Source organism: Accipiter gentilis, chromosome 8, assembly GCF_929443795.1.
Source record: "Accipiter gentilis chromosome 8, bAccGen1.1, whole genome shotgun sequence".
Classification (NCBI taxonomy): domain Eukaryota; kingdom Metazoa; phylum Chordata; class Aves; order Accipitriformes; family Accipitridae; genus Astur; species Astur gentilis.
Window position 1 is genome coordinate 44,291,609 of NC_064887.1, and position 15,460 is coordinate 44,307,068.

Sequence of the window (15,460 nt, forward strand, 5' to 3'; positions counted from 1 at the left end):
GCTTCGGGGACATGTTTCCTCTCTGCTTCCAGGGCGCGGGAACGCGGGCTCTGCCCGCCCCACGGTCCCCACACGCGGCCCCGGCGAGGTCGGGCGGCGGCGGCGGCGGCGGCTCCGGGCGCGGCCCCGGGCGGGGGCGCGGCCGCTGCAGCCGCGGCGCTTCGACGGTAGAGGGGGCCGCAGCCCCGCGCCGGGGACCCGCCTGCGCCCGGGGGACCCGCGCCGCCCCGCGGGGGTCCCCAGCGCTCGGGGGTGCCGGACCTTCGCCCCCCCACCCCGCATCGCCAAGGCGCGGCGGGCGGCGGCAGGGCCGGGAGCTCGGCCCGCACGGTCGCTCCCTCTGCGGCTGCAGCGACGCGGGGAGGGGACTGGGCCGCCCCCAGCAGCCCCCGCTCCTCCGGCTCGGGCCCGTCCTCCTTCCCTCCCGTGAGCCTCCGTGCGAGGGGACGGCGGCAGAGACGTGGGCAGACCTCCGGCAGCGGGGGGAGAAGGGTCTCGGTCCTCCCACACACACACACCCCCCCCGAGCGGAGCATCGGCAGACCCCGGGGATGGGGTCCCAGCGCTCACCCTGGGGCTGGGAGGGGCCGGGACCGGCGTGCCGCAGGACTCCACGGAAAATCCAAGTGATGTTGGAGGAAACCTAACCAAAAGGGCCCAGACGCTGCCAGGCCTCCCCACGACCCCCCCGCCTCGGCAGCCAGGGCTGCGTCGCCGGCCCCACACGGCCCTGCGAGGCCCCTTGCGGGCCGGGGCCTGGTGCCGAGCAGGGGGAGGCTGAACCCGTCTGCCCAGCACCACGCAGGCTGAGCAAACAGCGCAGGGCCGAGCTGAGAGCAGGGGCTGCCTCCCGTCCCTGTTACATCCCCGAGTGCTGGGCCGAGCTGAGAGCAGCCAGTCCAGCCGGGCTGGGCTGTTCCTGGGTGGCTCCCGCTGCCCTGGCACCATCCGACAGCCACGGCACTGCATGGGGCAAAGTCCTGCCCATGGTGCCCGCTCTGCGAGGCTGTGCTGCGCAGGCAGGGGAGCAGCTGCCCTATCTTGCTCCCCTCTGCCCTGCTGCAGCACAGAGATGCACGCCCACAGTGTGGGTCAGCATGACCCTCCCGGGCCGTATCCTGTCCTCGCTGAGCCCCACACTGCCACATCTATGCCCCCGTGATGGCCCAGCCTGGATGCCAGCTGTGAGCATGGCTCCGCACGGCCAAGGACTGCTGGGGGCTGTGACAACACTTACCAGCAGTGGGAGAGACTGTACTGAACCCTGCGTCCCCTCCACGACACAATCTGGACATCCCACAGGTGCCGGCCAACCTCCCCTCCTCCAGCATCCCCTCAGCCCTCCTGCCTCAGGGCTTTTACCTGCCCATCACCGAGATTTGGGACCTGCAGGCAGCATGTGTGGGGCAAATCCTGCCCCAGCAGGTGTGCCAGGGCCCTGTGGCACTGATGGGCAGGAGGGAGGTTGTACAAGGGCAGATCAGGTTGGATTGGAGCAGAGAAAAGCCAGCAAGTGGTTCTGCCCCTCTCCTTAAATCCCAGGGCAGCCCGAGAGCGTTTCCAGCTCTGCTGGCTTCCCACAACAGCCTTGACATTCTCCACAGGCCACTCACGCTGCACTTAAATAAACCAGCCCAGTAGCTATCATTTGGGTGGTTTCTGTATTATTTATGTTTCCTTCCGTTCCTGACCAACAGTCAGGCCTGGAGCAGCCAGGCTGCAGCCATCCCCGCTCCTGCCAGGGACTGGCTGTGGTGACTCGTGTTCGAACCTTTGCTCCCGTCCCCGCTCTGGGTGCCACCGGCTTGGCATTTCCCCAGCCCCAACGGGCAGCACCAGGAGCCTGTCCTGTTCCAACAACGTCTGATGCACAGGAAAATACCGCCCTGTGTTTCAGTGGTTAAATCACAGCTGAAAACAAACATGCGCCTTGTCCTGTGTTTCAATCTGGCTGCTCTGCTCCCCGCTGGCCTCTCCACTCTGTCCGACGGCTCCCGGGGAACCCTCCTTACCCCCAACAACCGGCATCGCGACTGAGTCAGCCCCATATCTGCTCTGCAATAAACAACCACTGCACCGCACCGATGCAGCCAGTGCATTTCTGTGGCTGCGTTCTTCCACCCTCGGATTTTTCCTTTGTTCCCCCCCCCCCCTTTTTTTTTTTTTCCCCCCGAAAGAAGCCCGAGGCTGGCGGGACACACGCGGCACCCACACGCGGCTTCGCTCCCTTCCTTCTCCGCCTTCCCCTTGCCGCAGCGACGGGAGGCAGCCGAGCCGGGGCGGGGAGGCCGGCCAGGAGGAGCAGGGGGCCGGGGGGACCGGAGCCGAGGATGCTGGAGCGGGGCCCGGGGAAGCGGCAGGGGACGAGGGGGGTCCGGACCCGGGCCGCCCCCGGCGTGGCCGCACCGGGACCCGCTGCCCTCCGCCCCCGCCGCGCCCCACACCTGCCCCGGCCCCACAGCCCGCCCCCCGTCCGCTCCCGTCCCGCCCCGCCCCAGCCCCAGCCCGCGGGCGGGGGCACCGGCTGCCGGAGCCGCCCCGCCCCGCCCCGTCCCGTCCCGTCCCGTCCGCCCGGACTTTACCTCCCGGCCGGGCCCGCGCCGTTCCGGGCCATGTGAGCCGCGGGGCCGGGCCGCGGGGCCGCCACCGGCAGCGGGATGGAGCGCAGGAAGGTCTTCGTGGTGCTCGACGTGCTCTGCCTGGCGGTCGGTGAGGGCTCGGTACCGGCGCGGCCGCGGCGCCCCCGCCCCGGGCGGCTCCGGAGCGTCCCCGTGCCGTCGTCGTGTCGTGTGTGTGTCGTGTCCGTCGTCCCCGTCCCCGTCCCCCCCCCCCATCCCTCCGGTGGGGCTGCGCCGTGGGCTGGGTCCGGGTCCGCGGGCGGTACCGGGGGCCCCGGCGCCCCTGCCCGGGCCGGTCCGCTGCCAGTGCTGCGGGGCTGGGCCGGGGGCTTGCCGGGGAGGCACCTGCCCGGCCCCCGTCCCGGGGCTCTGGGCCTCCGCGGGGGGTCCACCGGCCTCGCTGGCGGCGCGAGCGGAGGCGGCGGGGCCGGGCGGGCACCGGCTCCTGACCCGGAGCTCCCGGGCCCCGTCGGGGGTCCCGGCTCGCGGGGCTGCCCCGTTGTCCGGGCGCCTTGGACGGGGGGGGGGGGGGGGGTGCCAACCCCCCCGGGGACGTGCCCGGCGGGCGGCCGAGTGGGAGCCGGGGGACCCCGGGGCGGGTCCGGCGGCCTCCCCCGGGGGGCCGGGGGCCGGAGTCGGTCCCGGGCCGGGAGGCTGTTGGCCGGGCCCCGCCGCGCCGCTCGGGCGGTAGGGACGTTTCCTTCTGCCGCCGCCCTGGCTGCCTGCCCGCCGGCCGGGCCCCGGCGCTCCGCGGGCGGCCGGAGCCGGAGGGGGGCCGGGGGGCTCCGCAGCCCCGGGCAGCTGGGTTCGGGGTGCCCCTTCCCAGTTACATCCCCCCCCCGCCCTGTCCCCCGGTGCAGGCAAACGCCCGTTTCTAAAACTGACGCTGACAAGCACCTAATTAAGACGGACTAAAAATAAAGGCCCAGGTCGTAATTTCAGCCTGAACCTCCTGGGCCGGGCGCTGCTTTCTTGGGCTCTAAGCACCGGTGGGGAGAGGCAGGTTCCTGTTTTTGTTTGGGTTGCTCCGGTATGCCGGTGTCTTTTATTTTTAGGGGAGCTTTTTTGGAGGATGAAATTACCCAGAAAGAAAATTGGTGTCTAACTTGAGCTGCAAATTAAGGTTTGAGGCGCACACAGAGGCGCCTGCAGACACCCCTGCGCCGGGCAGCCGGCCCCCCGAAGCTGGGGCTCGTTCCCAGCGCCCTGGCAGCGTTTTCTGGCCGCTGCTGCCTGCGCTCGGGGGGAGCAGGGGGGCGGCGGGGCGAGGCCGGGGAGCCGCAGGCTGGTATTTTGTTGTCGTTTTCCCCGCTCGCTCGGTGGGCGCAAGAGGCGGCGGAGGGACCACCACCCCCCCCAAACCCGCCCCCGCGGCTGCGCCCCGGGGAGGAGGGTGCGGGCGGGGGACAAAGGTGCGTGTTCCCGGGAGACGGTGGAACGAGGGGAGGCGGAAACCGCCGGGAAAGGCGGAACCGGGAGGGGAGCCCGGGCTTAAGGTGGACCGCGCTCTCCGGGGCCTCTCCCGGGGCAGAGCATCCCGGCGCCGGCGGTGCCCCGTGTCCCGGGGTCGGTGCCTCCAGCGCTCGGCCCTGCCCGGGCTTCTCCCGGGGCTGCCCGGCGCTGCCAGATGGAGCGTCCCCTGGGCAGGGTCAGAGCGGCCGCAGTGGCAGGAGGTCCCCTTTCAGCGGGGGGATTTGGCATGCCTGCTGCACGGGGCAGAGACCCCCCCAAAAACCCCTTTTGATCTTGGGGGCGGTCCCGTCCAGGGACGAGCTCCAAGATGCCTGTGGCCAGGGCTGGGGCACGCCGGGTGAAAGAGCCTCCTCGCCTGGACTGATCCAGCCAGTCACAGCATCTCTCCAGAGTCCTGCCCGGAGCCGGGGAAGAGGAAAGGCTGGCAGGAGCAAGGGCTGTGGGAGGGCGAGGGTGGGAACCCAAGTGCACTGGGGTCTGACCGTGCCTGGGGTGGATCACCCACCAGCATCTCCAGCCACTGGCTCTCCTGGAGCTGGTGTGAGGGCTCTGCCAGGACCATCTGGGGCCTGGGGGCCCTTCCCTGCTGTAAAACAGGTTTGCAAGATGCCTGTGCTCGTTAATTCTGATGAGCTCCATCCTCCTAGGCTGAAAGACCCTAGGGAGTGTGAGGAGAGGGCACAAGATTAGCCCTGCTCTTCTGCACCAGGCCCTGCGACTGCTGCGCCTGGGGGGGAGTGGGGCTGCCTTGGGGGCTCTGCAGGTGCCTGGTTGTGGCCATCTCGTGTGGTATCTGGGTGCTGCAGGCAGCTGTGAGCTCCGATAGGGCCCTATCAGCAGCGGGGCCGGCGTGCTGGCGGGTGCAAGTCCTCCTGTCCTGGGTGCGGGTGGCTTGGGACTGCATCCCCAGAGGGGATCCCTCCCTGGCAGCGGGGAGCGGAGACCTGGGGGTGAGGGATGGGGAGACCGTGTGATGCTGCGTGCTTGCGTGATGCCTGCAGGCGGGTGTCCCCAGTCTTCACCTTCTCTCTGCCTTGCAGCGTCTCTGCCCTTCGTCATCCTGACGCTGGTGAACTCCCCGTACAAGCGGGGCTTCTACTGCAACGATGACTCCATTCGCTACCCCTACAAGGCGGATACCATCACCCATGGCCTCATGGCTGGGGTCACCATTACCTGCACCGTTGTCATTGTAAGGAAGTGCTAGCCCCTTCCCTCTGGCTCAGGGACATCCTGGCATGTTGTATCTGGGAGCTGGGTCCCAGCACAGCCCACCCCCAGACCCCTGGCAGGGCAACAGGACGCTCAGGTTGAGCCCTGCTCTGCTGGGGGTCAGGAGCTCCCTCTGGGGCAGCGAGAGCCACGTCCTGGGGGGCTGGTTCCCTGCAGGGAGGGGGAGAGGCCCCAGGAGCTCCCGTGGCAGGCAGGCAGGCAGGCGCCTGGGGCTCCTCTGCCGCAGACCTGAGAGCCAAAGTGTCCCATACCCCTGGTGCTGGGGAGCTGCTCAGTAGCCCCAAGACCCTCACCCCTTGCCCCTTGGTCTCTGTAGATCTCGTCAGGGGAGGCGTACCTGGTCTACACGGAGCGCCTCTACTCCAAGTCAGAGTTCAACAACTACCTGGCTGCCCTCTACAAGGTGGTTGGGACCTTTCTCTTTGGGGGGGCCATCAGCCAGTCCCTGACTGACCTGGCCAAATACATGATCGGCCGTCTCCGGCCGAACTTCCTGGCTGTCTGCAATCCTGACTGGTCCAAGGTGAACTGCTCCATCTATGTGCAGCTGGAGAACGTCTGCCAGGGGGAGACCAGGAACATCACAGAGTCCAGGTGAGCCATGGGGCCACAGGACATGTTGGCTCCACTGGCCTGGCGGTGCTGGGCTCCTGTGGTCTGGTGGCAGCCCCAGACGGGTAACAGTGCTCTCCTGCTGCAGGGCAGAGCCCACAGAGCGGGTGGGGAGCTTGCGGGGAACCGCATGGGCACTCCCCTCTCATGGCCTGACACATCCCTTTTGCCCCACAGACTGTCCTTCTATTCTGGGCACTCCTCCTTTGGGATGTACTGCATGATGTTCCTGGCGGTAAGTGCTGTGCTCCGGGCGCTCCGTGCTGCGGGATGGCGGCGAGCCCCTGTGGGTCCCGTTCCCCCAGGGTGGACCGGTGCCCTGAGCACCCTGTCTTCAGGCCAGTTGGTGCCTCCTGCGCTGGGTGATTGTTCCCCCTTCCCTGCCCAGCTCTACGTGCAAGCCCGGCTGGTGGGGAAGTGGGCCCGGCTGCTGCGCCCCACCATCCAGTTCTTCCTCATCACCTTCGCCATCTATGTGGGCTACACCAGGGTGTCTGACTACAAGCACCACTGGAGCGATGTACTGGCAGGGCTGCTCCAAGGAGCTCTCATTGCCGTCCTTATCGTGAGTGTCCCCTGCCCGACCTGATGCTCTGCTGGTTTACTGCTGGCTGCAGCTTAGCCTGCCGGAGGGGTCAGAGGGGTCCTCAAACCCTTCTTCCCATCGGTCTTTTCCAGGTCCGCTATGTCTCTGACTTCTTCAAGCACCGTCCCCCGCGGCAGTGTGACGACAAAGACCCGGAGCGCAAGCCCAGCCTGCCGCTCACCATGAGCGACCCCGATCGCAATCACTACAGCTACCGGGGTGCCCCGTGAGCCGTGTGCGGGCCACGCGCGCCGGACTGCACACCTGCCCCTCGCTGTGCTCCACACCGCTCCTGGCGCGAGGGATGGGGATGCTGGCTCTGTATTAACCATTGGCTCCACGGCTCCAGTGCCTCTCACTGCTGCAGGTACCTGCAGGATGGCCCTGTCCATGCCTGCTCCTGCAGTGCCACGGCTCCCAGCTCCCCATGCCTGCGGTGCCTCTGTGCTTGCCCGTGCCTGGCGATCCCAGCGCCCTGCCCGTGGGAAGGGGAGGTCCTCGATCCCCTGTGCGTCTGAGTCACGCTCCAAGGCTGCCGTCCCAGCCCTCCGTGTGAAGGGAGGGAGGGAAGGGTGGCACGTGGGAGTGGATTTATCGGGCTGGCAAACCACACCAAGCCAAGAGCAAACTCGTCAGGAAGTCTGAGGTTGCCTGTGCTGAGTGTGTGTTATCCCTGTCAAATTATGCAGCCTTATGAGTACAAATCCTCACAAGCACAGGGGGAGGAGGACAGCTGCTGGGCTAACAATACTTTTTTGGAAAGGATCAAAGCAATCCAGAGCTCTTCTCTGTTCCCTGATTACCTTTAAAACCAGTCCTGGCCACCAGCGGCTGGTGTGAGCAAAGGGTACATGGGCAGGCTTTTCTCCAGTGGTGCCTGATGCTGCAGTGCTGGAAGTGAGGGCTTCTTGCACCCTGCCTGCTTCGCACCTGGCTTGGGGCGAGGGGGATGCTTGAGCCTTTGTCTCTCCTGCAACTTCAGCTGATGCTTTAGGGGGTGCGGGGGGGTGGGTGGTGTAGGGGGAAGGGGAGAAGCTTTCTGTGGTAAAGGAAAATAAAGGGGAGGTGGAGCCAGACACAGGACTCTGAAAGCCCTGGGATGTTGGGGAGTGGGCCATGGAGCAGTCCCATCACCGACACACAGCTGCCTCCAGCACTGGAGCGCTGTGGGCCTCTTTTTAAACTACATGCATTTTCATTATGATGTGTTTTTATAAAAATGTGTTTTTTAAATTAGATCATCGTTAAAGAATGTGTCAGGCCTGTTCTCTTACTCCATGGATGCTCCTGGCCTTGGAGTGCATGGGCTTAAGTGTTTAGGGTTTCCTTTTCCAAGGGAAAGAGGTCTGAAGCCCCTCACTAGCAGGGAGGTTTGCTTGTTGTCAGAGCTGCTGAGCTCCTCTCCCAATTGTGCTGGGAAAGCTGGTCTCGAACAGGGCTGATGGGACAGTTAGGGGCCGATGGGAGCAGCCCCCTCCCATGGGAAGGAGCCCCAGCAAAGATGGGGCTGGCCAGGCGCTCCTTGCCCACACTGCCTGGGAAATACTGCCTTGGAGAGACGAGGAGAGCTGTGGCCAGCGCAGGGTCCCAGCTGGGTCCTGTCCTGGCGCTGCCTTCGCCCTGACCCCAGGAGCCTCCCGAGCTCCCCGGCACCACGGCTGGCCTCTGCGAGGGGGAAGGGAAGGCGGGGAGAAGCTCTTGGAAAAAGTGACGTTTTGCGCCTGCAGCTCCCCTGCCTGCTCCGGCAGCCAGAGCTGAGGGAAGGCAGGGCGGTGAGGGAGCCCTGGCACAGCCACCCTGCATCCCTCCTGCGGGAAAGGCTGCAGCAGGGACATGCAGTGGCCCTGGGCTGGGGAGCTGGCAGGGGGCACAGGGCCTTCTGCCCTGCTGGGGAGTGATGGGGGGGCACTGGGAGGCAGGGCCAGGCTGGACCAGGCTCAAGGGTCAGCCAGGGCTGTGTCTGCTCCTCCATGTCGCCCACAGTGTCAGCAACAGCCCTGCCCAGTTCTGGGGTCTGGGTCAAGATGGGGGTATCCCAGCTCTGCCTGCAGTGCTCAGGGCCACTTGGGTCCTGCCTGCAGCTTGCCAGCGGTGGGCAGAGCTGCTGACATGGTACAGGGAACCCCGGCTGGACCCCCGGAGTCCTGGGTGCTGTAAGCTCCCTCTACCCAGGCACATCCTGGGCTCTGCAGGGTATCAAGACCTGGGGGACAGGGCCCAGGAGCACCGGGGGTCACCCCAGTGCTGGCATCAGCTCTGCCTCCAGAGCCTCTTGCTCACCCTCGGTCAGTGCAGCCTGATCTGTCCTGGCCAGGAACAGCAGGCCCCGCATGCCCCAGGCTTGCGTGGTGTTGATGTGCTTACGCAGTGTGGGTTACTCCAGTCTAGACAAGCCCTGACCAAAAATACCTTCCCTGTGCGGAGGGAACTCCCTTGCCACATGCTGCTTTTCTGTTTTCCTTTGAGAGCTTTCCTCCCACAAGCCCTTCCCTGGTCCCCCAGCAGGGTCTTTCCCCCTGCCCTAGCCTTCCAGGCTGGTTGTTTAAGATCTGATAGCGTAAAACAAAGCTGGCGGGAAGTGCCAGGGCAAAGTGCCTCTGCCCGCAGGGTTTGCAAACAAAGGTCTGTAAAGGAGCAGCAGCTTCTGGAGTTAGGGGCAGCAAGGCACAGCCCAGGTTTGGGAGCTTGTCTGCTTGGTTTTCCTCTGCCCAGGCTGTGGTGCCCAGCAGCTGCCCCAGTTCCTGGCATTGCCTCGACAGCTCCTTTGTGCAGCCAGGAACGTGCCTGCTCCCTTCCCTTGAGATCTGATTTCGCCCCTTGGATGCATCTCTGGAAAAACCAGCTGGGCCACAATGCTCTAGTGTGTGGCTCCAAAGGGCAGGGCAGCCTGGTGCGCGGCGGGGAGCTCGGCTGCTCCTTCCCCAGGCGGACGATGCTGCCTGCTCACAGCTGTGCCCTTGTGCGGGAAAGGGGCTGAGACCTGACCCAATTCATGTCATGTGAAGCCATGAGTCACCTGCAGTTGGAGGGAGCTCCTGCACCGCGTCTGGACACAGCGAGGGGCTGTGAGCTGCAGGCAGCCCCTGCCCCATGTGTGCTCCCCAGCCCCTCTCTGGAAAGACAGGGGATGTCAGCTCCTCGGCCCTGTGGATGCCAGCAGGGCGCTGGGGGAGGTGAAGCAGGTCCAGTTTCTGTTGCAAAGTTTGCAATCCCTCCCGCTGCCACTAGCCCTGGTCATGGCTGAATGCCGTGGCCTGCTGCCAGCACTGCTCCAGCTCTGGGCCAGACCCCTGCTGCCTGCAAGGGGGCTGCCTCGAGTCCCCTGATCTGAGCAGTGGGAGGGTCTGGGCCAGGCTCGCCGTGCTGCTGGCATAGCGGGGCTGGTACTGCTCTTGGGAGCTGAGGGTGGGGAGCAGGGTCTAGTGGGGGGGTAAAGTGCCCCCCCACCAGCTTGTGTGTGCCTCGCTTTCCCCATTCGAGGCTTGAGGTTGTACCAAGCCCCATGGGTCAGAGCTGGCAAGAGCTCTGTGCATCCTGCTTGGTGGATCCCAGGCAGCTCCTTTCGCATTCAGGGCGAGTTGTGGCCCTGGGCATTGTGCCAGCTTGTGGCTGGGGTGTCCAAACCCCTTTGCAGTGGGTGACTCAGGGATCCAGTGCTGGTTGTGGTGCGGCAGATTCAGCGACAAGCTGAAGCCAAGCAGCGTTGGCCCGCAAGGCATGGCTGGGACCTGCTCTCTGAGAGCCGTCCTGTTCCCCAGCGTCAGCAGCTCCACGCACCAAGCACTCAGCCAAGACGCCTCTTTTCCAAATTAAGCTGCTTCTGGCAGCGCTCAGCCAGGCTCTGGCTTCCAGCCCCGCTCCGGAGGGGGCCCTGGGCTGCCTCCCCCAACCTGTGCCTCCTGGCTGCCTCCTGCCTTGCCACGCAGCATCCTCCCTCTCCTCTCCCTGGCACCTGGGACTCCTCCTGCCGATTCAGCGGGCTTCGTCTGGGTTCGCTTGCCCTGGCCCCATCCCCAGGTCGCCTCCTGCTCTTGGCTTCTTTCCCCAGCTGATTGGGGCAAGAGGCAGGCCAAGGGGCTGAGCTTCCCGGTGCCCGCAGCACGCTTCCAGGAGCGGGCAGAGGCCTTGCCAGGAAGGATGTTACTCATCCCCTAAACATCCCCTTCCCTGGCCAGCGGCCACGGGGGGAGGGAGGTTGCCACCAGATGAGGCTGCGGCTGGGGAGGCGAGGTGGCCCCTGCTCGGGGACCGTGCGGGGGGGGGGCGATGCCTGCGGGCGCAGCAGGTCGCACCTTCGGGGGGACATCGGTGTGCAGCCCCCCCCGCCCGAGCGCAGCCCCCGGGAAGCGGCGCGGGGGGGGGGGGGGCTGCCACGCCGCGTGGGCCTCTTCTCCTCCGCGTGGCGAGGGCAAAGCCGGGGCGTCCGGGCCAGGACCCGCAGGCCGCGGCCTCGGGAGGTGGCGGTGCTGGCTAGCATGGCCCTCGGGGGGCTGCGGGGGGCCCAGAGCGGTTGCGAGCGAGGGGCGGGTGTCCGGCCCGGGCTCCCCGGCCGGCCCCTGCCCCTGGCACCAGCCCTTGCGTTCCCCCGGGAGCCCCGGCCGGCCGGGAGCGGGCACCGTCCCGCCCCGCCGCCGGGCAGCCGGCGCACCGTCCCGCCCCACGCCCCTGTCCCGGGCCCGGGCTGCCGGACGCGGCTCCGCGGAGCGGGCGCCGGCTGGGAACGGCGGGGTGCGGCGGCCGCGGCCGTGCTCGGCGCCGGGGCGCGGCGGCCGGCGGCAGAGGGCAGCAAGAGCCCGGCGGAGCCGCTGGAGCGGGGCCGGGACGCGCGGGGCCGGGACGCGCGGGGCCGCCCCGGCAGCCCCGGCCCTTCCGCAGCCCCGGCCGCCGCTGAGCCCCGGAGCCGCCGGTGCCCGCGGAGCCCGCTCCTCTCTCGGGCTGTCCGCTGGCGCGGCCCCGGCGCGAGGCTGGGGAGGCCCGGGGGTGTCGGCCCCCCCCGGGGGGCGCGGCCGGGGGAGGCCCCGGCAGCACAGCAGGGCCGCCGCCCCCGCCCCGGTGTCCCCCCGCGGGCTGCCTGGCCCGGGCCTGCTGGCACCCTGCGCGGAGGCCGGGTGCTCCCTCCAGCCTCGAATCCTCCTCCTCCTCCTCCTTTTCCTTCTCCTCCTTCTCCTTCCCCTGCTCCTTCTTCTCCTCCTTCCCTTTCCCCTCCTTCCCCTTCTCCTCTGATCCCGTCAGTGCCACCTCCCCCCACACCCTTTAATCGACAATGCCTATGAAATGTGCCCGGTGCCACAAAGACTCCTTTGATCTTACTGAGTAAGGGAAGGAGGGGGCTGGAGGAGAAATTAAATAGCAAAAGAAAGAGGAAACAGGAGGGGAAACCCCTCCCATGGGAGGCTGGTAAATGGTGCCTCTTTCTCACTAGAGGAGCCAGGCAAGAGCCTGTCCCAAGCCGGTGCCCTGTCCTGCTGGAGCATGCAGGGTCACCCTGCTCTTGGCCCTGGCACAGGGGTTGGAGCTGGCTGGGGATGCCCCTCGGCAGAGCAAGCGGCTGGGGCAGCAGGCACTGCCGGGAGCCCTCCCCACCACATAACCCCGGCCCCGCTAGAGCCGCTCTGGCATGGAGGAGCTGGCAGCCAAGCCTGAAGAAGCAGCCAGAGGGTACGAGCAGCAGTTTGTTTTCCACTGCTTGCCAGGAGCCGTGTGGAGATGCGGCGTTGCCAGGGACGTGCTCTGTGGAAGCGCAGGGCTGCCGATTGCCAGCCCTGCCGCGGGATGGCTGGCCTTTCCCCACCCGCCCTGGCTCTTGCTCAGGGGAAGGCCTGAGCTGTGTGACAGGGGATGAGGTGGGCATTCCTGGGGTCCTTTCCTCTCCCGCTCCTACCATGACATTCCCACCAAACCGGAGCTGCACTGCGAGGCCACCAGAGGCTGCAGGTCCTTCTCCCCTATGGCAGGGATCACCCTGCTGCCAGCATGTCTCTGACTCTCGGAGCTGCTGCGTGAGAGCTGGCTGCTGGACAAGAACTGACCCACACATGGCACAAGCAGGTCTGGCCCTGCCCTGACTGCTCTGCCTCTGCCCAGGATGAACGGCACGGGCAGCCAGCAGTGATGGATAGTGCTGTCAGAACCCCGGCACCTGCGCCCAGGCCAGACTAGAGGGGCTGCCGCTGCCCGGCTGGGAGCGAGCGAGGAGAAGAGACACCGCAGCAGCAGGGCAGGGGGATCTGCTGGCGGCTTCATTGCCTTCTTCATCAGTGCTGCAATGGCATTAGCCCAACTCTGCCACCATCGTGCCCTTGCCTTGGGGAATGGTGCAGCCAGGGGGGACCCCAGTTCCCCCTGTGACAGCCCAGTGCCGCCTCGAGCACATCATCCCCCCAGCATGCAGGGGCACAAGCCTGTCCCCAGTCCCACAGCCTGGCACACCTGAGGGCTCCCTGAGCATGGCACGGCATGTGGGGTCTGCTGTAGCCAGGGGAGAGGGACTCAAGAGGGCTGAAAGAAGGGGCTGCCTGAGAGTGAAGGCACCGGGGTCCTGCAGGGGGGCTGCTCGTTGGGGTCTCTCTTCTCTTCTGCTCCTTTGGCGTCTCTCAGCCAGCCAGCCCCTTGCGCCCATCTCAGCCCCGTGGGGTGAAGCTGGGAAGTGGCAGGGCAGAGGGGACAGGGTTCCCAGGCTGGGGAGGGGACTTGGGGCAGAGATGGCGTGTCGGTCCATCTGTCAGCTACTTTTTTTTTGTTATTTTAATATTTTTCCCTTTTACACTCTTGCTGCCTTAACATGACCTTGGCCAAATTATTTCCCCTCCCTTTGAGATTTATGGCCCTTTTCCAGAAATGATCTGTTCTGTCTACAAAAATAGACATGGTGCTGTTATTACATTTTAAAATATAATAAGGGCTGGGAGACCGCTCTTCTGCCGCTCTCCCTCCCCAGCCCCAGCCCCCCCCCCATCCACAGAGCACAAACCCCACAGGTTGCTTGTGTGGGGCCAAGAGTGGGTGCAGCAAGGGCGGGGGCATCCCCAGCCCTTTCCAGCTCCAGAGAAGGGGGTGTGTGTGTGTCTCCCTTCCTGGCTCCCCTTGGCAGAGCTGGGTAATGGGAGATCTCCCATCTGAGACCACAGCTGCTCTCAGAAAATGCTGGGACTGCTGGAGGACAGATGGGGCGAAATGGGCTGGGCTTCCCGGAGGGGGGGGCGACTGGGGGTGGTCCCCAGCTCTGTAAAGCCAGTAGGACCTGGCTCATGGCTGGAAAACCCTGCTCACAGCCTGAGGGACAGCATAGCCCATCGCTCTGGGACTCCTGAGCCCTCTGGGCACATGCAGGGTGGCCTTTGTGCAGTCATGGTCTCTTTCAGTGGTTTTGTTGAGGTTATTGTTATTGTTCTACCAGGGCCTGGAGGCGAGTTGTCCTCCCTGAGGATGGCTCTGATTCCCCCGCGCTGTGTACCCTGCCAGCAGTGCATTAGGAACCGGTGTGAGCAGCCACGCGCTCTGGTGCAATGGTGATGGAGAGCAGAGGCAAAGGCAAGTTCAAACCCACCTCCCCAGCCCCATCTCAGCCAGAGGGGGGAGGGTCTGGGATCACAGGGGTGTCCCGGAGATGCAAAATGGCTGCAAAATAAACCAAACATGAAAATCAGATGAAACTTGAACATTTTGGTTGTTGCTTCTCCTCCCCATCACCCTGTTTGTTTCCTGACTTGTGCATGCCTGTGTTTGTGTGTGTGGCTGTGTCTCTGTGTATACATTTTGGGATAATTTGCTTTCTGTTGGATTTTTCCCCTCCTGTTGCAAATGCAGAGCCTTGTGCTGTCCCTGCTCTAGGCAATCTGCAGACGTGAGCCCTTAAATGCGGTCGCCCTTGGGCGCAGGAAGGCTGTGCAGATGCCACACTCAGGTAATTTAAGGGGTGCATTCAACAGCAAATTTTAACTCTGCAGGATGTCCAGGGCTGATGTCTCTCTGGAAAAACACCATCTGGGCAAAGGAAAAGGGGCTGGGGAAGTGTCTGGGTTTGCTTTGCTTTCTGCTCAGAGGAGTCACTTTGATCATCCTGGAAAGCTTGTGGCTGCGTGCTCTGGTGTCAGGATGGGTCTGTCCCACGGGCCGATGGCATTGCTGCCTTCCCGAAGGGCGACGGGGCCGAGGACGGAGCTCTGGTGGGGAGGAAAGGGGCTGGGCCTGTTCGTGGATTAAGGTTAAACAGGAGGAGAGGCCGACCCCTCACAGCTGCTGCTCTTCAAATGTTTTATTTCCTGCTCTGTGTAAGCCCGGATTGACCTGCAGGCAGCAGAAAATGTCGAACAACAAACGATGTCACTGAAAGGAGAAAACCACCAGAAAACCCACGAGAAAAACCCAGTGGGTTGTACGGGCCCCAGCCCGCTGGCTGGAAACACGGGGGGCTCTGGGGAGGAGGGTGGGCAGCACTGGGCAGGGGGCACTGAGGCTGGTGTAGGGCGAGTGGGCTGGCAACGTGGGGGTCCCTTTCCCCGGCTCAAGTATCTGCCCGTGCTCGAGTTTTCCCAAAGGCGAAGGGCTTCCCGGACCAGCGTCCCGCGGGGCTGCCGGGGTGGGCGATGGCGGGGAGCAGGGGCCGGGGTGGGTGCTGGCAGACCCTCCTCTGGGCCAGGCGGCCACCGGCCCTTTGCTGGCGGGCGGAGGCGGGATGCGTGGGGGTCCCTGAGGGGGAGCAGGGGACCCGGGGCCGGGGGAGAGGGCCGAACCCAGGAGCCCTTCCCGGGCCAGCGTCCTGAGCTCTCGGGGGAGAGGGATGCTGCCGCTCCCGGCCATCACATGCCGCAGGGAATTCTCGGTGAGCGAGACCGGCAGCCCCGGGGGAGGATTCCTGATTTCGTGTCTTGTCTTTTCTTGATTAAAAAAAAAAAAAAAAAAAGAAAAGAGCGGGGGGCGGGCAACGACTTCTTGTGTT

General features: G+C 65.5%; 1 protein-coding gene across 1 annotated transcript; it reads left to right on the plus strand.

Moving 5' to 3' along the window:
* The first annotated feature begins 2,539 nt into the window (after positions 1-2,539).
* On the plus strand, positions 2,540-7,758 carry PLPP2 (phospholipid phosphatase 2). Its single transcript, XM_049807938.1, has 6 exons — positions 2,540-2,709; positions 5,132-5,283; positions 5,641-5,918; positions 6,114-6,171; positions 6,325-6,501; positions 6,615-7,758. The coding sequence occupies exons 1-6, from the start codon at positions 2,658-2,660 to the stop codon at positions 6,750-6,752; spliced, it is 855 nt and encodes a 284-aa protein (XP_049663895.1). The 5' UTR covers positions 2,540-2,657; the 3' UTR covers positions 6,753-7,758.
* The last annotated feature ends 7,702 nt before the right edge of the window (positions 7,759-15,460 follow it).

Excerpts from the sequence above, each read along its gene's own strand:
- PLPP2 (XM_049807938.1), top strand. The coding sequence starts at position 2,658 with ATGGAGCGCAGGAAGGTCTTCGTGGTGCTCGACGTGCTCTGCCTGGCG. Across the intron at positions 2,710-5,131 it reads CGTGCTCTGCCTGGCGGTCG|CGTCTCTGCCCTTCGTCATC; the intron begins GTGAGGGCTCGG and ends TCTGCCTTGCAG. Across the intron at positions 5,284-5,640 it reads TTACCTGCACCGTTGTCATT|ATCTCGTCAGGGGAGGCGTA; the intron begins GTAAGGAAGTGC and ends TGGTCTCTGTAG.